Source organism: Cibotium barometz, chromosome 56 (genome assembly GCF_041138505.1).
Source record: "Cibotium barometz isolate CiBa-2024 chromosome 56, ASM4113850v1, whole genome shotgun sequence".
Lineage (NCBI taxonomy): Eukaryota > Viridiplantae > Streptophyta > Polypodiopsida > Cyatheales > Cibotiaceae > Cibotium > Cibotium barometz.
The window spans coordinates 4,019,591-4,044,813 of NC_141101.1; the positions used below are offsets into that span (position 1 = coordinate 4,019,591).

Consider the following 25,223-nt stretch of genomic DNA (forward strand, 5'->3'; position numbering starts at 1 on the left):
GTTCACTCTTAGTTCACTTCTAGTTTTCCCTTGGGTTCACTTCTGATTATATCCACCCCTCTATCCCTCCATCAAGTCTACATTCCCATGCAATACCCAGAACTTAGCTCGTGCATCCAAAATGTTCCCTACATAGGAAAGGGTGGATTTGCATACATACATCCAAAATGTTCACTACATAGGAAAGGGTGGATTTGCATCCATACATCCAAAATGTTTAGTACATCGAAAGGGGTGCTAGTGCAACATCTATATATCCTAAATGTTAAGTAGATCCAAAATGTGAGCTTCACTTGTTCTCCACTTCCAAGGCACTCTTAGTCCAGTTGACAAGTCCTTCCTTCAACCCCAGCACATCCTCGTGCTTGAACCATGTCTTTGTTAGCTGCACACAATAAAGGAGAACTTAATGTGATGTTTCATGACATGAAGACCTTTAATTTCAACATGCAAATAGCAAAAGAGGAGTATTGTTTATGTAAAACTCACCCAACTCTTAGATCTCTTCCCATAAGCACCATCAATGAGATGCTTTATGTATGCCATGATGTAGTAGCCACAATCGATGTCATTCGGTTGGCGTGGTACCTAAAGAATCAACATTATCTCCAAAATGAAAATGTGAGCTTGTAAGACACTTAGCAATATTGAATCTTCCTTTGACATACCTCCGGGATCTCCAATGGATCTAATGTCTTTCTTGGCTTCTCCATAAAGTTTTTTAGAGGGGTGTTTGAGCAATTTTGTGATATGACTTAAAATGTTCTAAAGTAAAAGTGACGTAAAACATTAGAAAAATGTACGATGTATTTTATATATGTAAACTCTCAAGCATAAGTACTTGTCTTATTGGTGCACAATAGGAAGGTAGTGTTGAAGGTCGAATCTAGACAATGAATTGAAGTACATAATACCATCATCACAAAAAGAACCCAATGGTCCCTTTAAAAAGAGAACCAAACCACGATGCATAAGAAGGATACCAAAGCGTAAAATACTCATAGTAGAAACAAGAATCATATAACCACACCTATCAACTATCGATAAGAAAAGAAACAATTTTGTAGACATATCTATGCAACCAAAATAGTTTTGGACTCTAGTGCTATCCTTGTGGAGACGTGGTGTTAAATAATCATAGCATACCCTATCAAGTACCTCTTTTGGCAATGTGTTTTAAAGCCACCTATGAGGGGGGCCAAAATCAACCAATGGTTATGTAAAAGTCTAAAGAACATCCCTAATCTATTGAAAACATAGAAGAATGTGAAAATAAACTCACATCATGAATAAATTCATGGTGCTTGTTGAGGTCTTTTCATTCATGATTGCATCGAGCACCCTCACATCAGCCTCGGAAACCAAATTAGATCTTTGAGATCTAAAGTGTATAGATAATCCACTTTCAAATCTACAAGAGAGAAGTTGAAGACATCATTATAATGTAAACAATCACAAATAAGACTAGGAACAATAATGAAAATAAGATGAGATAGAAACTAAGTTATTAACACTTACCTTTCTTATATTAACATTTACCTCTCTCGTATGACCCCAACATCATTTTCAATGTTTTTAGAAGATTCGAAGTGAATCCCACAGTTAGAGATTATCAATGTGAGTGGTATGGTAATACTTGAGGAAGGAGAGTCACTAATAGTCACATGAGGCCTAGAGCTAATAGCCCATCGTATCTAAAGATTAAAAGAACAAAGATGCCAGCAAGATACACCCAATAACAAAAAAGGCATAAGTCTCATCAAAGTTTTGAAAAACAAACACCAAACCTTAGTTATTTTGTGCAGTTGAGTTGAGAGAGTTGCCTCTTCCTTTCGTGATTCTAGAGTGGTTTTGATGGGAGTTTCCTTAGCATACCTTCTTCGTTTTTCTTGCTTTGTGGGTGCTAGTAAAGGACCATGTTCATATCTTGTACAACGGTTTTTCTACAAAAGTAGAGAAGCCAACTATTTGAAGAATGCCATGACCAAGAGAGATCATGTTTGAGAAAAAGGCTATAACATTTACAAACCATAATGGAAGATTGATTATCACCATTATCTTTGCTATCTTCCATCACTTGGACTTCTTGTGATTGCTCCCTCTCTATGGTATGGTGCTTCTAAAGAAAGAGCACATCATGGGGAAAAAAAGTAACTTAGGCATGATAGAAACAAGATAATAAGAAGTTTGTGGAGTTTCACTTACATGTGCATCGTAACCTTCATCAATCCTTCATTGAATATCTTGAATCTCTCTCGAATATGCTCCTCTTTTGTGTTAGTATATGCATCCATTACTTCCATTAGCTCCCTTTTGAGAAAGACATCACAAGGCCCCTTTGCCAACTTTTCCAAGTCCGTCATAACATCCCACTCCTTGCGCTTTGCTTTCTTTTGCTCTCCTTAAAATTTTTTCTTATTCACTCGAACTTATATTCCACATTGGCGAAGCGAGCTTGAGATTGCTTCTTGTACCTTGATGATCTTGAAGCACTATGATTGAGCAAACCCAGGGGTCAACTCACTTTTCGGAATGAAATGTTGTGCACAATGCCATGGACCTCATTAAGATGGTCCATCATTTTCGTCGTCTTCTTGTAGTAAATGTTTTTTGCATGACAATCATCATTGGCTAAACATCGATGAGTTACTCTACTGTCGGCAAGCTTGACATCTTTATACAGAATCGTATCCACCATAGGTGAACTCCAGGAGGTGAACTGAAGCCAAAGAAAATCAAGAAGTTTGATGAATGGCCTAATGATTCCATAAATCAATGATTTCTCTATAAAAAGAAGATTCATCAAAATCAATCAAAGCTACTGGTTAAACATATCCTTGATGTAGCAAAGCTCAATGAAAACAAATCAAAACCATAGGCTGAATGAAGTTTAATATTCATAAAAGGGAACGATTAGCCACCTGTGCTTCTATTTTTTTATTAAATATTCACATCAACAAGTTTAATTCATCTAGGGGAACGATTAGCCACCTGCGTTGCTACCAAATGCCTAACAAAAACAGCTAGCCTTGTTCACCTAGAGTTGAGAGAGAGAGAGAGAGAGCTAGGTGAAGCCCAAATTTTTCTTAAAATTTTAAAATTCACTTGTTTTTCAACGAACGCGCCTCCAGCCATTAATGGCATTGAATCCATTTAATTTTCACTTTCTGTGCTGGAGAATCCAAAGATTCTTCCTCTCGATCTAAAGGCTAGGACACACAGGGAACCAAGGCCGTTGATCCCTTGTGTGTGTTGACATAGTCCTGAGGCATGGTAGTGTAGCCATATAAATTTATAATTAAAGTTGGAATGTGTGTATCGGAACTTTAATCGAGAGCCTTATAAAATTGAAATCATTCCTCCCCCTTCCACCATCTCTCTCTGTCTCTATCACACGCGCCACTCCCCTTGACGGGCAAGGAAGGCAGCCGCTTCCAGAAACAGCTTCAGGCTTTGAGAACCCACCAAAGGTACATCCCTTCTAACTTGCTTAACCTGTTACCAATTCGTCAAGGTTTTTATTTGTGCCAATCGCATGCTGAGAAGCTTGATCAGGCATTTTGGTCTTCAAGAATAGAGTTTCTCATGGCGATCAACATCTTGGACATCATGCTGCTCATCAACACTTTGATTACCATACATCACGCTGCTCAAGATTACTAGGCATTGAGTTCTTAAGGATCTGTGCTTGATGCCACAGTCGAGTCTCATGATGATGCATCATGGACATTGACATCTCCTGCGTCATCTACCTTCAAAGATGAGGCATGAAATTCTTTAGCTGGTATTTGACCAAGATATACATGACTCGCCTGCATAGCAAGGCCTTAACAAAACCTCCATGTACATGTCTGCATAGAGAATGAGAGTTTTAAACCTATGAAATTAGTTCTACGAGGAAAGAGCCACCCTACCTAGATGTTGTGGTCTGGCGTTTGCACGCTGCGTCGATATGCATACACTATCAACCCAAAATGTCAGCCCAAGTCACATGGATGTTGCATAGGTAGTTATTCACATTTACCCTTACACACTTCTGTCATAGCTAACAACTTCCTGAGAAGACTACAGCTAATGCCTATGCATGTTGATGCTGTGGCATGATGATATGCTAGGCACATGCTCCGCATGGGTTTGAACATGTGCAAACAAGATCACGAACCCTGACGAATGTGGGGACATATAAACAGATTTCACCTGATTAATAGCCTCTTTTATGCTCAATTACTTTGCATGAGGAGTTTGTTTACCAAGGATAGTGCTGTGAAGAGGATATTTATTGATCTCTTTTGTATAGTTTTAAACAGACCTTCGAGTGACCAAGATGAAGCTTAGACATAGGGACTTTACACTTGATGGTCCAGGAGTTGTAAAGGTATGAATAGCATTGAAACTCCTAACATGTTTTATGTAATGCCCCTCTACCCTCCCTCATTGATGTGTTTTGATTCAGATTACGCCTGAAAATCTTGAAGATTTGTGGTTTTGTTACAATCTGATAGCAAAAGGAGACCGCCTTTCAGCAGCTACCATTAGGTAATTTCCTTTTTCGAATGTGTGCCTCTCTTTTTCTTGCTAGGTTATATAGAAGAAAGCCTGGTTGCTTTAATTGTTTTTCTCATGACTTTCTATTTCAATCAGAAAGGTCCAACGGGAAACATCCTCCGGGAGCAGAGAAGCAGAACGGGTGCACACAAGACTGGAGGTGGAAATAGAGGTATTGTGGGTTCTAACATGTAGCCCTGAGCATGTAAATTGATATGTATGGCATTGCAATTCAGCTATATAGGGTATGCAAATTGGTATCAATTCAGCTATTTTTAGAGAAGGGTTGACATAGTGTTCCTTTTGTAGTGAGTTATGTACATACATGCATACATATATATGTGTGTATACGTGCTCATGCATGCATGCATATATGTGTGCATGCTTGCTTGCATGTATGAGTCTGCAAATTGGTATTTAGGGCATTGCAATTCAGGTATTTTTAGAGAAGGTTTGACACTGTGTTCTTTTTGTAGTGTGTTATGAACATACTTACATACATAAATATGTGTGTGTGTGCTGCACTCACGCCTCTTTCTAGGCAGTGTGGTATGATAGTGTTTACAATCATAAGTAAAGTTTCTTGTTCTTTTTTTATTGTAATGGCTTTTTGCCCAGGCAATTGATTATGATAATGTAGCCAATATCCTACGCATTCGTGGCAAAAATGTGGCTGAAAATGAACACGTGAAGGTAACAATATATCAAACTTGTCTTATATTGCTTGGTTTCCTTAATGTACCATCTCATGATAGATTCATTTTTCTCTCAATGTCTGAAGCTAGGAGCCTATCATACATTGGAGATCGACCAGCAAAGACCTTTCTCCTTATCTAAGGTGTCTTTATCTTTCTTGATCAAAAGGGCAGGAGGCTTTAGTGCAAACCATGCTTGTTGTATTTGTATAAAGTTTCAATAATAATCGTCTTTGGCTCAAGAAACGTAAATTGAACCATGTGATATGGAATTTGAGAATTAAAGTAGAAATAAGGACAAAACGGGTTGTTTATGTCCAAGTCTATGAGATTGACCATCGGGCAGATCAGACTCCAGTCACACTACCTTAGAGAGGCAACATGACTTTTATGATGATCCACACATGTGACAATCTTGTAATGTTTGTTAGCTTTGTAAAATTAATGAGATGGGAGAGAGGAAGCACCGTGTCTTCAGATGAACCATCTACTATGAGATCCGAGCAGAGAACTGTCTCAATTTTAACTAGAGATGTCTCTGCTGAGCTGAGAAGAGTAAGGGAATGGACTCAGTGAGTCCATTCCTGCATGTTATGGGAAGCTGGGAGGGGGAGCTTGGGCCCTGAGGAGGAGAAAAACTCAGCACCGCAACCCATTCTGTCAAAATACGGCGTGTCAGATCTTGTGCACATTTAGATTCAGAAGGCCACCTGATTCGACGGGCATGATCTGTCTTCTGTCAACCTCCTCTTTTATGTATATGAGTAGCACTGTTGTCACATACAACAAAGGGGTTATTACACATTTGATTGTAGCTCTCCACATCCACTGCCTGTGGAGGGGCTCTTTTGTATCTCTGGAGGATCTCTTGGATCTGAAGCTGTGGGGGGTGGAGCATCTCCTCAGACCAGCAAGTCTCATCTGTCTAGCTCGCTGCACCTGAATCTCTTTGTCTATAGAGAAGCCTTTTAGGCAAGGTGGCAAGTGTGCGCTGCCTAATCTGTGGAGTAGGGGGCATCCGGATCAGGGCTATCTCGTGGTCATTTGCGAGGGCCTCCATCCTGGGTCGGATGAAAGAAACTCGTGATGGTGCACTGTGAGCTCTCTGCATAGCTGTGTTGGCAAACATAGAGCAGGAGAGAGAAGGGGAGAGTCGACACCAAGAGAGAAGGGAGCGTGGACACAAATCAGGATGCACACATTATCATTAGGTGGGGGACTATTAAATAGCCTTTGAAGTACATAAGATAAAATCGCGAACAAAAAGTAAAAGGTCTACATCACACTAAAGATAAAATCTAGATAATACTAGGGTGTTCATACACATTGCCACTAAACATATTCAACAAGGTGATCTCTGTGGTGGCATAGCTCAGTTAGGTAGAGTCCCTGGCATTGCTGGTCTGGGAAATCAATGACCTGAGATAGTGGCCCAAATCCCTTCGTGAAGAGGTAGTGAAACCTCTCTTGTATCTCATAGTCCACTAGGCATCTGCAACAATAGTGCTCCTTTGTCTCGACCTCTAGTGAGCAGAATTGGCAAATCTTGTTCTCTCTGGTAGTGACCTCTGCTAGCCCAGTCTCCACCCTCAGGCGATGTGATGAGACGCTGATATGACCGATTACAATCCTCATGGCATGCGGCATGTGTCTATAAAGATAGCCAGGCTTCTGAATGAAGCCATCCTTCTGTAAGCCTCATAAAGTGATCTTGGTAAAACTACATCTTTGTAGGAAGCTACAGTGGACCCAACCATGTGACATGGGTCTCTCTGGAAGAGGGCATCAACTACGAAGGGGGCTGCTCCAAGCTTTGCAAGAATAATGGAGTGGGGCAATGAAGGCTTACTCTGAATCATTGTGAAAACATCATGACCTGCAATCTCTCTATCCTCCTCCAGTCAACCTCCCCAAGGTTTGGTTCCCAAAAGGAGGCCCCATTCATCACAGCTGGTGTCAAAAGTGTGTCGAAAAGCCATCCCTTAGTGCTAGGCACTTGAAAGTGAGCTTGAAGCACTGTCGCTTCAATTGAGCCAAAGCCACATACCCTCTTCGTTAGTTGAGCCGTTGGGCACATAGTGAAGTAGGGTCCAAAAAGGCCCAAGTATACATAAGATGAGACAATGTCTACCTGATCACCTGCATATGGGAAGCTGAGTCTATAAGCCACAGGGCGTGAGGTGTTGAAGATCATAATCTTGGTCTTGCCAAGGTGTCTCGCTGCTCACAAAAGGCCTGCAATGCTATCAAGTGTCTCTGTAGTCCCTATGCTGAATCTGAGATCAATACTATGTTGTTTGCATAAAGCAAAATGGGTACTAACATATCACATAGTGTGGAGCCCAGCCCACCAAGTCTGTCAATAAAGTTAGAGATCTCATCTATGTAAAGGCCAAAGAGTGTTGGAGAGAGGGCATCCCTGCTTCACCCTTATGGTGCTAGTGATCACATTTGACATGCATCCTGGTGCTCGAACTGTCACGTACACGCCGGTGCCATGGCTAATCCTCAGCACGAACAGACTAATCCTTGATTTAATCCATTAGTTAGGACAGAAGTTAGGTCATCATCACTGTCATCATCTTCATTAGCATCAGTAGCATCAGCAGTACCATCATCATCATCAGCAGCATCAACATCATCATCATCATTATCAGCGGCATCAACATCATCATCATAACCATGGACCTCTGTCGGCAGCCATCAGGGACCCTAGCAGCAGGCAGGGCAGCACCCGGTGTGAAGGCCAACCAAAGTGGGCAGGCAGTACAGTATGCGCAGCATTTTATGCATTAAAATCAGAATGAGGCATGTCCAAAGTTCAAACCTGGGCAACAGCACCTACTGCTGGCCGACTAGCACTCCAAACATATATAAATACCTAAAGTAGTGCTCAATCATGCGGGTAGTAGGTATGATACCTCTGTGTCCTACATACGGAGGAGCATGTCACTCATCAATGACCTTTTGCCTCATGTTTGACACAACACATAGGCAATTATCCTTCATGAGATACCCCTCTTTGATCATATAAGAGGCATAGGCATGTACAGCCACTAAATCAATCGATATATGCCCAAAATCAGCATCTATTGTTAGAAGTCATCTTCTGTCTTTATGTAGACACCAGGGCCTTTGTTGTGGGTGTGCCCGCCCTTGTAGGTGTTTTCTCATTTTTCCTCACTCCCTGTATTTTTCCCCATATTTTTTCCATTTTTTCTTGGCCTGGGGTGGCAGTCGTGTGCTGGCAGCTGTTGTTCTCTTGTTCTTCTGTGGCCGACTGTACCCGACCTTGGGACAGTGCTGGCCGATCCTGTTTGTGCTAGCTGATTGGCCTCTAGAGCAGGTCGTGGAGAACTGGACCCAGTCGGCTGCCTCTGGAGTAGGCCGACTGCTGCCTGGGGTCCATATATAATGGACCCCCCACTCCCTTGCCATTGTGTCTTGTATTCGGGATCTTCCTTGTGTATATAGAGCAGAGTTACACCCCTCTCTCTCTCTCTCTCTCTCTCTCTCTCTCTCTCTCGTGCTGTTTTTCTGCATTGCGTTTGCTCTCGTGTTCCCAGATTTGGGCATCATCTCTGCTGCGTATTCTGACATGATATTAGAGCCATAGGCTCTTGATAGTTCTTGGGAGTTATGTGAGCAAGAGGGGGACTTGTGTTGCTGATTGGTGGATTGTTCGGGAAGAGGAGAAGCAAGAGAGCGACGGGCTGATTTGCTGGACAACCACTTGCAGGTGTAAGTTCTTCTTTGTTCCCACCCACCCATTGTCTCACCAGCCTGGACATTTCCCAGTATGAGAGGGGTCTGGTGGACTCCAGGATGTCTAAATATTTGAAAAGTACAAGCTTTGGGAATGGGGGATTATCCTAGAATACAAAGGATCACACTCCTACAATTTAGGAGAGTTGCTATTTTTGGCCCGACTTCGATGGAAATTCTGTTCACGTCATTACATCTGGAATTGAGCAGATACCAAGAATTGGCAAAGTGCCTATGACAAAATGTCTACCAGTTGGGATATTTTTAGAAATAAAGTTTATGGAAGGACCCATCTCTTAGATTGGGACACGTGGCAAGAAAGTGGACCAAAGTGAGACAAGTGGCGTGACACTTGTTAGAAAGTGGATCAAAGTGAGACAAGTGGCCTCACACTCGTCACTTCAGCTATTGTGTGGCTCTCCACTGGTCATTGTAGCCTTCTCTTGCCATTTTAGCTCATGGGAGGCCCAAATCTATAAATTGGAGTCCTCTCTCTTCATTAATAGAGGCTCTCTTGCTACACACTAGCCTCTACCACCGTTACAGGCTTCCCTAATGATGGCTACTCTCTTTCTCTCTCTCTTGAAGGCTGCCCATGAAGAATACCGGCTGTTGGGAACTATTTTGGAGGCTTCCATCGCGAAGAAATAGTGAAGGCAAGGGTATTTAATCATTTATTATGATTTCTAGCCATTGTACTTGTTGTACTTGCCTTTGTACTTGTTGTACCAGCCATTGTACTGGCTGTACCAATCCTTGTACTTGTTGTACCACCCATTGTACCGGCTGTATCAGCTTTTGTACTTGATGTACCAATCATTGTACCTGTTGTACTAGACACTGTACATACTGTACCAGCATTTGTACTTGTTGTACCTGTTGTACCAGCCACCATACCTATGTAAACACATCACGCCTCATCTTTGGCCAATAGTATTGCCGTTCTAATTTCTCCAGAGTCGAATTCATGCCCCTGTGACCACCTGTAATGGCGTCATGGGCATCATGGAGAAGAGCTGCCCGGAATGACTTCATGACACATAGTCGGCCTTTGTAGAAAAGCCGACCATCGCGTATCAGAAAATGGCATGGTCCTGTGGCATCTAATGCCTGTTCCCACTGAGTACCGAATTCCTCGGAATTTGCGTACGTGTGCTTCATGTCCTCTAGTCCTGTACCAACAAGGTCAAGTCTAGTGGTTTGAATCGTAGACACCTATCCCTTCCTGCTCAAAGCATCGGCCACTCGATTGGCCTTTCCTGGAAGGTACTCAATCATACCACCGAACTGCTGGAATATCTGACTCCAGCGGTGTTGTCGATCACTCCACTGTGCACTGGGCATCGTCTGAATCCAACGCAATGCCTGATGGTCAGTGGGAACCTCGAAGTCACAGCCGTACAGGAAATGTTTCCAATGTTTCAAGGCCTATATAACTGCTAGGAGTTCACGATCATAGACTAAGTAGTTCTTCTCGGCGGGCAGTAACTTACAAGACATGTAAGCTACTGGATGACCATTCTGTTGCAACACACCTCCAATAGCGATGTTACTCGCATCGGTGATCACTTGAAATGGTTCGTCCCACGAGGCAAGGACTAAACAAGGCGCTTCTGACAAAGCCACCTTGAGGTTCTGGAATGCCTCCAACGCTCGTGGAGTCATTCGAATCTTTTGCCTTCTTGTTTTCACTCCCTTTAGCAGATCGGTGAGATCTGCCGCCCGAGAGATCAGAAAACTTGTCAATGTGGGTGGAATATGCCTGGCATATACCCACAAATGATCTAATGTCATAAGCTGTCTGAGGTACTTCCCAGTTAGCAATCTCGGCCACTTTAGCCGGATCAAGTCGAATGCCTTCAACACTAATTATATATCCCAAGTAATGCACCTGGAACAGATAAAATTCCGACTTCTTTTCATTGACGTAGAGCTCGTTGCTTTCCAGCAACTTAAGGACTTTCTCCACATCAATGTCATGCTGCTCAACTGTAGCTCAAAACATTAGTATGTCGTCCAGAAATATGAACACACACTTTCCAATCAACTCCCGGAAAACATGCATCATCATGCGGTTAAATGTAGCTGGGGCGTTTGTCAAACCAAATGGCATGACCACAAATTCATAGTGGGCCCGTTCTGTACGGAAGGCTATCTTGGGGATGTCCCCCTCTACAATCCGTACCTGGTGGTACCCACTCTTTAAATCTAGTTTTGAGAACACCTTTGCTCCATTCAACCTCTCGAGAATATAGTCAATTCGAGGCATCGGGAATCTGCTCTTGATAGTTAGCTTGTTGAGTGTACGATAATCGACACACAACCGGGAAGACCCATCTTTCTTCTTGACAAACAAGATCGGTGCTGCAAATAGCAACACGCTGGGGCAGATGAAGCCAGCTTGCAACAATTCTTGGAGTTGGCGGTCCAATTCTAATTCCATTGCCTTAGAAAGGCGACACAAAAACTTGCTCGGGGGTTCCGAGCCTGGGAGGAGGTCAATCCTGTGATTCTCTGGTCTGGACGGGGGGAGCTAGGGAGGGAGGCTGTCCGAAGAAAAATCTTCTGGAACTTTTCATGGAGAACCGAGTACTTCTCGGAACCACTGGCCACCGTCTGGGCTGTCTGGATGTAAATCATCGCACACTGTGCGCCTTTCCTGACTGCTCGCTTAGCCTGCAAGTGGCTTATGAGCGGAAAGTTCGGAATACCTGACTCACACTTAATGGTCACCGAGGTGTTTGACACATTCCGATTGATCTGGAACGTGTGCTTGTCCCACTTGACATCAGGAAGAAACTTGTGGAACCACTGGATACCCAAAATTATGTCTGCTCCTACCAAAGGGGCAACCATAAAGTCACGCACAAACTCTATGCCCTAAATCACTAACTTAGCACCTAGAGCTTCATACTTGACGCTCGTTGTCATACTTGTGCTAAAACCCTCAACCTGTTTGTCCACCGGAGTCAGCTCAAAACGGGCACGCCTAGCGGCCTGTTGTAACATGCGGAAGCTCTGGGTAGTCTTCTTTCAGCCCTAAACACTCTTGGAAACCTTCAGATGCAAAAACGCACCATCTGATGCAAAAACGCAGGTAGAGAGAGAGTAGAGAGAGAGAGTGAGAAGTGCTGGAATTTCAGTATATACTATGGTACAAAAAGGTACATATCTTTGCAGCCATGGGCTGCCTTCATAAAAAGGTTGTTAACCCTAAAATCTGTCCCCTATGGGACCTCCTATGATCCAATCCCCTAGTGGGAGAGAATGAGTAGAACAAGGAGCAAGGAGCCCTTTTTATATGGGATTTTTGACACTTTATGCTGGCCGACTGCTGGTCGGCCAGTTCCATGTCCAAACAATCCCTTTTTGCCCTGCCCGACTGCTGCTGGTCCTTGTCTTTGATGCGCATGCTGCCCACTCCTCTGCTGACGTAAGCCGACAGCTCCTCTGGCAGCCAGCATCCACTGTCCCTGCAGCCGACATCTGATCCATGTTTTGTTCCATGTCCACCTCAGATGAGACACCTGAAGCTCCTACCTTCTGGTTCTACTGGTTCATAGTCTTTATCTGTTTGCCCCTTCTGGATTTAGTCTTGAGAAGGTCCATGGCATTGCTGATGCACATGACATCCCCCTCTGCTAAACTTGATGACGGGAATCCAACCTGCTCTTGGATGACTGTCATCATCCCAATCCTATTCCGAAGTCCCTCTGTCATCATCCATCCCTGGCAAACCTTTTTTCTCTGAAAATCCGGTCTGTTCTCCAAACCACTCTGTCTCTGATGAAGATCTATGCATCTGGTCTTCCTCTAGTCCACAATCCGTTCCTGCCCTGACTCTGAACACCGTCTTGGTCTTCATTCCTAGAACTGAGTCTGGCACTCTCACATCACCCTTGGAGGATCAACCTCCCTTGGGACCGTTCCCTTAGAACCTATCTGGCTCACGGAACTGCCATCCCCATCTGGCACTGTGGAACACCACCAACAAATCTCCTGGGAGTTCTTCCCGATCTGTGTGTCCGCCTTGGGCTTCAAATCCGTGTACTTTCCTGTACCTTGGACCTGTACACCATCATCTGGGACTGAATCAGTGTTTAGCTTTGCTGAGCCTGATGCTCTGATACCAATGTAACATGCGGAAGCTCTGGGTAGTCTTCTTTCAGCCCTAAACACTCTTGGAAACCTTCTGATGCAAAAACGCACCATCTGATGCAAAAACGCAGGTAGAGAGAGAGTAGAGAGAGAGAGTGAGAAGTGCTGGAATTTCAGTATATACTATGGTACAAAAAGGTACATATCTTTGCAGCCATGGGCTGCCTTCATAAAAAGGTTGTTAACCCTAAAATCTGTCCCCTATGGGACCTCCTATGATCCAATCCCCTAGTGGGAGAGAATGAGTAGAACAAGGAGCAAGGAGCCCTTTTTATATGGGATTTTTGACACTTTACGCTGGCCGACTGCTGGTCGGCCAGTTCCATGTCCAAACAATCCCTTTTTGCCCTGCCCGACTGCTGCTGGTCCTTGTCTTTGATGCGCATGCTGCCCACTCCTCTGCTGACGTAAGCCGACAGCTCCTCTGGCAGCCAGCATCCACTGTCCCTGCAGCCGACATCTGATCCATGTTTTGTTCCATGTCCACCTCAGATGAGACACCTGAAGCTCCTACCTTCTGGTTCTACTGGTTCAGAGTCTTTATCTGTTTGCCCCTTCTGGATTTAGTCTTGAGAAGGTCCATGGCATTGCTGATGCACATGACACCTGTTCCGTGACCACATCCTCCGTGCTGCCGCTGTCAAACAAGACGACAACTCTCTGGCCACCTATGTAGCCAAAGGACTTGAGCAATTCGTTGCGCTCATACTCCTGGTCATTGGGCGCCCTTCTGCTTATCTTCGAGCTCCCGGCTAATAATTGCTCCAACTGAAGCACCAGGGTTTGAAGAACTAGGGTTAGCCGCTGGGGTCTATGTGGGAGTTGAGCTCACCACGGAAGCTGTGGAGGCGGCAGCAGCCTTTGGAGGCTTCTTCGGACAATCCCGAGAAGTATGTCCTTTTGTATGACAAAAGAAACATCTACCCTCCTCCTTGTACTGAGAAAGCTTCTCAGCACTCAACTTGCCACCTGTCTTGCCTGCCTCCGCTTTCTGGTTTGAAGTAAGCTTAGACGCATTGTTCGAGTTCTTGGAGCCAGAGGCTCCTGGGCTCTGCTGGGGAAGACCCCGTCTGGTTCTGGCTTTTGCTCCCCGAGGTGTTAGCCCTGGGAGAAGCCGGCTGGGAAGTCTTGGGCTTGCCACCATTGTGTTTCATTTCTGCACTCTGCGCAAGCGAAAGTGTGTCCTCAAAGGTGGCTGGCCTAAACATACGCACCTCCCATTGGATTTGCGTGTCCAGGCCATACAAAAACTGCCCTTTCTTGTCCCTATCAGATAAGCCTAATTGTAGACATAAGGTCGAAATTTTATTGGCAAACTGAAGGACTGGTTGCGCGTTCTGACGCGCTCCCCTGAACTCGTCTTCGAGTTGCTCAAGGTAGTGGGGCGGTAGAAACCGCTGCTTCTTAAGGTCGTGGAAGAACTCGTCCCACACATAAGCTGCCATACCTGCTCTGGTGTGGGCATGAGCCCACTGAGTCCACCAAGGAATGGCCTCACCTTCCAAGTACCAACTGGCTAAGATCACTCTGTCAGTATCTGTTTTCCTCACTGCGGCAAAGTAAGCTTCAAATTGATGTAACCATGAATAAAGAGTTGTGGGATGGAGTTTACCATTATACTTACTGAAATTCATTTTCTCGGGAAAATGATTCGAGGGCGCCGCCGGTGTCAATCTGGCGTCTAAAGCTCTGAGGTAACGCTCATGTTCCACTCGTCGCATGGCGTCGTCTTCTCGTTGTCGGATCTCCAATGCACGCATCTGCAACTCAAGCAAGGAGCTTGGTTGCGGCTATGACCTCGCGAGAGGGTCCCTGTGACGAGGATCTGGTATCTGGGATACGAAAGGAGAGGGAGGAGGAGATGGAAAGCGCGACGCTGGAGAGCGGGAACGCTCCTCCAGAGCCAAGACCCGCGCCTTCTGCTCATCCAACTTCGCTGTCTGTTCTGCGAGTGCTCGCATGGTTGCAGGGAGGAAAAGTACAGACAGTCTCTGGCAAGTACAGATTGGTACAATTGGCCTCACGAGTGCAGAACCACGTGCTGATTTGGTAAGCTCTGAACTTGTTCATCTATCTTTCTTTCCATTGTCTTATGTCTGCTGCAGAGTTGAGCTATCTGGCCCCTTGTGAGAGGAGGGGTATGGCAGATTGAAAGGGTGGAAACAGAGATTGGACAGTGAATGTATGTTTGTGCTGAGTTGTGGAACCATGTACATGGGATATGCCAGATGTATGCTCAAGGCTGCCCTGCTGAATGGTCTTGGCTGATCAGAGGGAAACACAAAGTGTTGCTTTTGTGGGACACAGATCTGTGTGTGAATCCTCTGTGCTAAGAGGTCTTGTGGGCTGCCAGATTGGACATACAGGTGTATTCTCCTGGCTGGTTTTGTTGTATTCAGCTGTACATCTTTTTGAAATTGAATAAAGAAATACCACAAGGGGCGCCAAGCTTTGGGGCCAACAGGTGTCGTTCTCATTTCAGATTTGGGGCACTCTAGCTCCAATCAAATTTGTTTTTATATTTGGACTACAAGTGGAAGGGTGACTGCTAGTCTACCGCACTTTGGTTTCTACCAGAGGCCGGTTTCAACGGCTCTGTGAGGGGACGGCAGAGAGCCGTTTTTTGCCGTTGGCGCTCGCCGTTTTTGGTCGTTGAGCTTCCCATTTCTAGCCGTTTATGGTTGTTGGCTTAGCCTTGGTCCTTGGCCCTTGAGCCTTGAGCCTTTGAGGCTTGGCCCTCTCTCTCTCTCTCTTGCCCTTGAGGCTTTCCTCTCTCTCTCTCTTGCCTATCTATATAAGAACAAGCCTCTACAAGGCTACAAGCACACACAACTCTCAAGGCTCAAGCTTTCAAGGCTCAAGCTTCTTCTAGCTTCTTCTAGCTTCCAACTTCCAACTTCCGCGGGGACGGGCCTTAGGGACGCGGGACGCGGGGACGGGGACGGGGGGACGCGCAGGGGACGCCGTGCAGCCTGGGGACGCATGAGGTCGTCCTGGGGACGCGTTCCCGAAACGCGGGACGGGCAGGGGATGCGGTGAGGGGACGCCTCCAACGGCCAGAAACGGGCAGATTTCCAGCTATAAAAAAAGGCACACTCTAGGACTTTTCTCCACACTCATTTCTCAAGCCTCAAGCTTCCAGAATCCAAACTTCAAAGTTCCAAGTTGTGCCAACTTCCAAGCCATCTCTCTCTCTCTCTCTCTCTCTCTCTCTCTCTCTCTTTCTCTCCAAGCCATCTCTCTCTCTCTCTCTCTCTCTCTCTCCAAGTTCCATGATCCATCCCTCTTGAGACTTGCAAGCCTCAAGAGTCAAGCGGCAACTTGCAACTCTCTATTGCACCCTTCTTCCCTCTCTCTCACACTATCATCATTCATGGCATCTCAAGGTGAAGGCGCCGCCGCCACATCTTCCGTTGCGGGCTCTTCACGAAGGAGGCCGGCGGTGCACACATGGTCATGGTGGGATGAGGTCCACTACACTAGTCGTGGAGTGGGCGGTGGTTCAAGGGCATGGAATTGCAAGCTTTGTTCCTACAAGAGAAGTGGTGGCGCCAACAAAGTGCGAGCTCACTTTTTGCACGAGGCCGGTCATCAAGTGCAATTTTGCACACGCGTTACTCTTGAGAAGCGAGCGGAGCTTCTCAAAGCGGAGCTTCTTGAGAAGCTCAAGGTTTATGAGGCGGCCGAGGCGGTAAAGAGAGGGCGACATGTTGCCGTTGATCCTCATGATGTGGTGAGAGCACAAGAGCAACTGATGCGAATGGAAGTGGAGAGGAACCCAAATCTTGCTTCAAGCTCTCAACCATTCAAGTCCACTCCATCCACATCGGGTGCCTCCATTCCCATCCGCCGTCAATCCACTCTTAACGAGAATTGGAACCCAAAATTGAAGGATGAGGTGGATAGGTTGGTGGCTAGGTTCTTCTACCACGACCACATTGCGTTTCAAGCGGCACGGTGAGAGTCGAGACTCAATTCTCTTCACTCTTTTTTTTTTTAATGTCTCATGCTTCAAAGCATTTGTCATATTGCCAAAAAAAGCTAACATGCTACATGGTTTTCCTTACTTGAAATAGGTCTCCTTACTTCCGTGAGATGGCCACAAAGATCGGGGAATATGGCCCCTCTTATGTGCCACCTTCATCGGAAAAGATTCGCACCACTTTGCTTGATAGGGGCAGCTTTACTACATTGGGTACCATGATGCAACGCCCTATGTGGGATATTTTAGGGTGATGTGAGAGCGTGATGCTCTTTGTATTGGGATCAGATTTGGCATTTCAACTCTTGTTCCTTTCTTTTATTTTTAGTACCCATGATGATGTATTCCATGGACATGATGTAATCTTTTGGTCTCATAGGTCATTTTGGCCTTTTGTAGACGTTAATATAACTCATTTTTTTTTCGTGATAGAAGATATATTACCAAAAATTACTTTACAAATGGCCACATGGCTGCCATGTGATGTACTAGCTTTCTCTCACTAATTACTCCGAACCACAGGCGTAGCTTGGAGTACCCTTATCCAATATATAGCTGTATCATTCTCCACCACATGAGTTGACCGCAAGGAAGAGACTTGCCATAATAGTAGCCTTCTTATATGACCTATGTGAGTTGTAATACCCACTTTTGCATCAAATATGAAGGCATTCCTAGTTAACCAGAGATGTCACAAATCTGTCCACCTGAAAAAATGAAAGAAAGTTGAATGTTCTGGGTTATCCGGCCCATTCAAAATCTTGCCAAAAATCCAATCTTTAACCTTTACGGGCCTATCTGTCAACGGAATCCATACACGAGAAAGGAAATCCCACACCTTCTTTGCCACCAGACATGAAATAAAAAGATGCGGGCATGTTTCCAAGCATGTAGTATAAAACACACAATTACTAGAAGCAATCCACCGCTTTCGCAATTGGTCCCCCAATGGTAGGACTCCAACTACCATGTGCCATAGGAACATCTTCCCTTGATGTGGAATCTTGGACCACCATCCCTGTAAGATTACTTTCTTCCACCAGCCCCTACTTCTCCTGATGTTGTATACCCTATTAACGTTCTTAGTGATCTAGTGCTTATCTTCCACCATCATATGGTATACTTGATTTGTTGTACGTTGGACAATGTCGTGAGGCTTTCTAAATGCCCAATCTAACCAAGGTTGCTGATCCTCAACTGAGGAATATCACCAAACGGTGTAAGGCCTGTCCTCACCTTCTCCCATCACTGTAAATATCCATGCGGAACGCAAAAATATTGACGGATTTTCCGAAAAGACAGAAAGCGGCCTCTATGTGGCAACAAAGCATCCGTAATTCTCTCTCTCGTTATTTATAATGGGATGAGATAGTGGCAGGATTCAAGAGCACTGACATGCTTTCCACGATCAGGGGGGTAGCACAGTGGACTACATCATGGGGTCCATGGAGACCACACAGGTAGTGACATCTTTCACCATTCCTCCCTGTCCTATTGGTGTGGATCACACGTACCTCCTACTGTCACCGGCGAGCTCCACACCAGTACCCACGGCCCACATAGGCATCGCATACAACTTTCTACTTCACCCATGACTTGGTAGACATATATGAGCATCATGTATATGACGGGCTACTCCAGATGGATCCCCTGTCCCCTCTAGACACACTCACCACCCAGCTCTCATCTCTACTACATACGGCCGCCACCCGCAGCTTCCCCCATCATACACACATTGCGCACACAGATAGATCTGGGAGCATGCCCCAGAATGGGTGGTATGATGATGAGTGCAGAGAGCTATATAGACACCTCCGTGCCCAGAGAGCACTGAGGACCATTACACAGAGACAGGCAAGCCGACAGATGAGGACCCTCACACGCCGTAAGAGGCGTGCATATGAGGAGGCATAGTACTGGGATATATATACCACCTACTCATGAGCAGAGATGCAGCCACTGCATGGCGCAGGATGAGAGAGCCTCGCCCTCGTACCCCGATTGAGGACCCACAAACATGGCACACATATGCGAAGAGCCTCTACCATATCCCTCAGCAGCCGCCCATACCACAGCCACAGGAGTCCCGCCCTACCACCTCTACTTTCTTTACCGCCTCGATGGTAGAGAGAGTTATCCGCCGGTTACAGCATGGCAGATTGGTTGACCACACAAGTATTCAGAGTGAGCATCTTATTTATGCAGCTGACACACTGGGACCCTTTGTTGCTCACCTCTTTAATAGGGCACTAGTGGAGGGTCTATCAGTTGAGTGGACTATGCACACCATCGTGCCTCTCCACAAAGCGGGAGACATGCTAGACCCCAGCAACTACAGGACTATCATGATTGGTACATTGGCCAAACTTTATGGCGCAGTGCTCAAGGCAAAGTTGAGCTCATATGCAGAGAAGGAGGGACTACAAGCACTAAGGCAGGTTGGATTCCGACGAGCTTTCTCCACTATTGACCATATATTCACTCTGAGATGTCTGATTGACTAGGCTAGGGCGCGGGAGAAGAGATTATACTGCTGCTTTGTGGATTTCCGCAGAGCGTTTGACACGGTGCCACGAGAGAGACTCTTCTAGCGCCTACAGTCATTGGGGATCCCATCAAAGATGGTTTGGGGCATCTATGCTTTATATGAGCAGGTCCTTGGGCGCACACGATGCCCCGGGGGGCTATCTGATGTTATTGCTAGCACCATAGGTGTGAAGCAAGGATGCCACTCTCTCCTACACTATTTGGGCTATACATCAATGAGGTGGCTGACTTCATTGGTCACGGTGGTGGAGACGGGGTAGACATCTCAGGTACCACAATCCACATTATGCTATATGCAGATGATATTATTCTAGTCTCTGAGTCGTGGATGGGACTATAGCACCATCTCCATGCACTCGACGACTTCTGCACACAAAGGGGGCTTATAGTGAACCTTGGGAAAACGAAGGCCATGATTTTCCACACCTCAGGGTTCGACGACAGGCCATCTTCACACTAGCAGGAGGACAGGTAGAGGTGGTAGACTCATATGTGTACCTGGGGATTACATTTGTAACTCCGCCAGGAAGATTTACTATGGCACAGGCAGCCAGGGACAGACTCACACGAGGGTACGCAGCTCTAGCCATGCTAGAGAGACAGTGTCACCAGGCACACTTCCAGGAGCCCCGAACAAAGGGGTGGTTGTTTGACATATTTGCTTTGATGTATGTTGCAGCAGTATGGGCACCTGGGCTCGCCACCTCCACATGGTCTCAGATAGAGAGGCCTCAGATTCTCATGCTCTCACGGATGATCCTCAGCAAACCCTCCATCCCACATGACATTGTCCGGACGAAGTTTGCTGGACCTCCTATGCTAGTAGAGGCCCTCTTCCAAACAATTTGCTTCATACAGAGGATCAGAGATATGGACTCACATAGAGCTTTTGAGGCATCTAGGCAGCTCGTAGAGAGTGGAGATAGGAGATCATGGTATTCACAGATGATACAGTGGCTCACTCAGCATGGTCTCGACATAGATCACCTGCCACCTTTTGAATATGATATACATGCACCACACATCCAGCTCTCTCACAGTGAGAGGAACAGAGTCCTTTGGTAGGATTTATGGCAGCGATACACTCAAGAGACTTGGATTACACCCAGTCAGCCTGTACCGCCGAAGATGCTATACTATAGGGATCAGTTTATGCGTATCTCAGCGGATGGATTCATATAGAGACCTTGATACATGGATGTGTACATGCCTCACAGTGCCCGAGTGGCGATTGGCCAGCTCAGAGTGTCATCACACCAGCTTGAGATTGAGGCAGGTAGGGCAGCACGGATCCCCAGAGCAGAGAGGATATGCAGACTATGCCAGGAGGAGGTTGAGAGTGACGAGCATTATGTATGCAGATGCAGAGCATATAGTGTCATTAGAGAGAGATACACCACCATCTTCAGTGGACATCCCTCACTCCGCCAGATCATGGAGTCCGCAGACCAGTGCAGATTTGGCTAGTTCTTGCTAGAGACACAGCGCCACAGAGAGACACTGCTACGGACTCATACCACAGGGAGAGGTGGGCGATAGCTCCATCTATCCCAGTGCCTACCCTGACACAGGAGGGGGTTACACTTCGACGTGCTGCGGACCTCTGAGCCAGACGGAGATCGAGAGCACCAGCCTACGAGACTCCCAGACTACATCAGAGGGAGATCACAGAGATACGGGCTCGACATTAGCACCATATCCAGGAGCGGCTAGCTCACTTACACTCACACCCGGAGATCATGCTCCGAGCTATTTTTGCCTCGCCATCGCCCATGTATCACATATTACACCCCCATTATGGTACTGGTTGGAGCTAGACAGATTTGCATTGCATTCTTGTATACCCTACTCATATAGGTTGCATACTGAGCCTCTAGCAGTAGTGCTTCATCCATCACACCCCCCCACTAGCTCAGTACTTTCATAGTTTATTTCATGTTCATTTTGTCCCTTTTTTTTTCTGGACATCCAGAAGACATTGACAATTGTACATTGATTTGTCTCATAGGTCGAGTTCGGCCTCTAGTAGACGTTAATGTAGCTTTCTCTTTCTTTCTTCTTTCTCTCTCGCGGGAAATGATGGCACTGATCCTCCTGTGGTGATGCGAGCATGTGCGGAGGCCACGGGGTTGGGGGCGTCGGGCTCTACATGCCTCGATGGCTTTGTCTAGTGTCACGTCTTTCGGTTGGGCTCCTGCATTAACCTAGAGAGAGAGAGAGAGAGAGAGAGAGAGAGAGAGAGAGAGAGAGAGCACCTACTAAAGACCCAATGGGCCTATGAGACCAAAGTCATACAATAATGTCCATGGCATATCTCATCATGAGAGAGAGAGAGAGAGAGAGAGAGAGAGAGAGTTCTACTAATATCTACAAAAGACCAAAGGGTCTATGAGACCAAAAGTGTTACAATGTGTCCATGAAGTGACAAAATCTTGGAAAAAAAACATAATAAAATCCCCACTAGAGCTGAAAGAAAAAAGCCAGCTCTGTCCTTTCCAGGCTGTAGTGTATCAAAATATGAATCTCAGACCTTAGCTAAACAATGCCATGTGTGAACATTTAACATGCTTCAAATTGTAGAAGAAAGCAGACTCCTTAGAGGGGGTTTTAAATTTGAAGTTGCCTTTTAGTTTTTGCTACATAAGAACTAACTTTGGTTACTTTCGTTGTGCAGGATTGTTGGGATTCTATAGCAGTTGAGACACTGAAGGTGGCTTGCGGTGAGTTGTAATATCAGGTGTAGAGCTTAAGTAGTTTGCCTAATGATATTGCGGTTAACACTTTTGGTGGATGCCATCAGATCCTGCTGCGAGTGCTGAGGTTGCTGCCCTGATGATACAGGAGGGTTTGGCCAATGTGTGCTTGGTTGGACAAAGGTGAATTTTTTATGTCAACTTTTGTAGGTTCACTGCCTAAGACCTTCCTTTTTTGATGTTCTTTTACTTGAACTATTGCAATTATCAATCAACTTGTGGTGTCTTGGACTAGTGTCACTACAACTAAGGTGAGAATTGAGACTTCAATCCCACGGAAACACGGACTGGCACTTGCTGGCTATGACAAGGTATCCAATCCTATGGTTTGTCCTTGGTGTATGTGGTTTTCTGAATAGTTTCATCATGCTTTTCATGATTGAATATACACAGGATTGCTTTACAGACATTTTAAAAGATTTTTAAGAAACTTTTTTTTTTTTGGCATGTACGTTTCTTCTGCTTACCATGTTCTGGGCTTTTTATCTTGATGGCAGGCTGTGAATAAATTCTTAGAGAATTCCTTGCAGGTTCAATTCTCTTGCACTAACCTTGCATTTCCATCAATGGATTTCTCCTTGAATTGCTGTTGAGGTAGGACGCACTGCCTTCTGCTGCAGGCTGTGCTGCGCCATATAGATTTCAATGTGGTTCGCTGCCTCATTGTGGCAGGTCCTGGATTCACCAAGGTGCATCATGCTGTGGTGTCAGTCAAGTTTTCTGGTTCTAAAGATGTGTTAGTAAATTTCGTTTCTATGGGAATGCACACATATTGATGCAAGCAGTTGTGCATTTTCATGACATGGTTCAGGATCAGTTTTATAACTACATGCTGAGTGAAGCAACAAAACGGGAGCTGAGGCCGATAATTGAAAACAAGTCAAAAATCATTCTCGTGCATGCCTCTTCAGGATACAAGTATAGACTGCTTTTTTGGCCTTTAAAGTTTCTCATGATCTGTGTAGATTGATGAAAAGATTGGAGCAGTAACTTAATCTTCTAATGCTTTGGATTGAACCTGCTAGACATTCTTTGAAGGAAGTTCTAAGTGCGCCTTCGGTCATGAACCTTATCATGGACACTAAGGCTGCCAAAGAGGTATCTGTGACTGCTAGCTTAGATGTTGTTCACTGTCAAAAGATAGGTATTTTCCAAGGTTTGGAGTCCAACCTGCTGGGTTATTTTTGCTGTTGCAGGTGAAAGCCCTGAAAGACTTCTTTGACATGCTTTCAAATGTAAGTTTTCAAAGAAATCGCACTTGGTCTTCAATCTTGTTTCGGGACACTGAGATTCATGCTGTTAAGAGGGAAGAAGTGATTTCTTATAAACGCACTCTATTTGCAGGATCCTTCGAGAGCAATATATGGTCCAAGGGAGGTGGAAGTTGCTCATGATCGTCTGGCGATCCAGACCCTTCTTCTTACAGATGAGCTTTTTAGGTACTCTTTTAGATAAGTTTCTCTTTTGTTTGCTTTTCTTCAAACATTAGATTTGTTCCACACCTAATAGAAGGCAAGTTTTTGGACCTAAGATATAGAGGATGGGTTTGATTGACAGGAATGCTGATGTCATTACCCGACGAAAGTACGTGGACTTCACTGATTCCATCAAAGCAAGCGGAGGAGAGGTCCACATCTTTTCGTCGATGCATGTCTCTGGAGAACGTAATTCCTTTCACCTGCAGGCCTAAAAGCAAAAAAAGCATCTTACTGTTTTGGCATGGTTTTTGTAATACTACTAATACTAGCCTAGGCCCTTTTTTTTGGGGGGGGGGGATCTTTGTGCTCATGTGCATGTGTGCTTTTTCATGCCACTGTCGACAGCTAGCAGGTTTTGAACCCAGCACCTCATGCATGGGACTTCAACACCTTACCGCTAGGCTCTCTCTCCATTGGCAGGCCATTTTCTTCTTGGGACGCAACAAGGCTTGTTTTGTGGAAAGCGTATTTTACCGACTTTTGTTATGGTGTACCTGCAAGCACTTACTTTTGTGTATGGTGGTGGTGCAGAGCTAGGGCAACTTTCTGGGATAGCTGCTATTTTGCGGTTTCCTTTACCGGACTTGGAGGACATGGATCTGTAAAGATAACTCAGTTTTTGGACACGCACAAATTGTAGATAGTCAAATCAAGGTTTTTTTTTATAAAAACTTTTGGCTGTCAATTTTTGTTTTGAGGATTGAGCCCTCTGCTTCTGTCAGGCACTATGGGCGACATAATCAAGTGCAGTGTTGAGGCCTGGTCTGTATTTCACATGGATATGCAGCCTCAGGAATTAGACTTGGTCAATCAAGTTTTTTTTCCACTGATAGATTACTCCAAGCGCTACTCACATGTAAACATATTTTGACACTGCAAATTGAAACACATTAGTCTCCTGGTATTTGAAGCTCCCATTTAGAAGGTATTCCATGAGTAGCTACGTGTCGGCTTTCCCTTCTCCACTTCAGCATCTAACCTGATAGCCCGTGTTCTTTGCTCGTTTCCTCACCTCTTTTTCTCCGTATTAAAAGTTTGAGAGCTTGGCACAAAGCTTTAAGGTAATCCAACCTTAATTACAAAGTAAAGCACAAAGTAATCGAGTCAATCTTCTTGCTAATAACAAGTTCTAAACTTGATTAGCCATTGTATTGAGACCAAGCATAATGGAAGCTTGCCTCAAGCATAGTTGGCTAGACCTTAATGGGCTATTTAATCACCAAGATTAACACAAGCTTGAGAATCATAAACAACACATACTAAAAGCAATGCAAGAGCCAATCTTCCACAAAGGGTCACT

General features: G+C 45.2%; 1 protein-coding gene across 3 annotated transcripts; it reads left to right on the forward strand.

Annotated features, from left to right (window-relative positions):
* The first annotated feature begins 3,326 nt into the window (after positions 1-3,326).
* PEL1 (Eukaryotic release factor 1 (eRF1) family protein) lies at positions 3,327-24,838 on the forward strand. 3 transcript variants are annotated; one of them, XM_086791082.1, is made up of 18 exons: positions 3,327-3,470; positions 4,308-4,375; positions 4,454-4,536; positions 4,642-4,717; positions 5,164-5,238; positions 5,327-5,383; positions 22,367-22,412; positions 22,493-22,568; positions 22,681-22,756; positions 22,943-22,975; positions 23,066-23,134; positions 23,257-23,363; positions 23,471-23,543; positions 23,642-23,680; positions 23,790-23,884; positions 24,003-24,109; positions 24,455-24,524; positions 24,646-24,838. In XM_086791082.1, exons 2-18 carry the CDS (start codon positions 4,325-4,327, stop codon positions 24,677-24,679), a joined length of 1,167 nt encoding a protein of 388 aa, XP_086647208.1. In that variant the 5' UTR covers positions 3,327-3,470; positions 4,308-4,324; the 3' UTR covers positions 24,680-24,838. The 3 variants fall into 3 exon arrangements, with proteins under 3 accessions (XP_086647208.1, XP_086647210.1, XP_086647209.1); XM_086791083.1 differs by having other exon boundaries at positions 3,329-3,470; positions 4,298-4,375; XM_086791084.1 differs by having other exon boundaries at positions 24,455-24,667.
* The last annotated feature ends 385 nt before the right edge of the window (positions 24,839-25,223 follow it).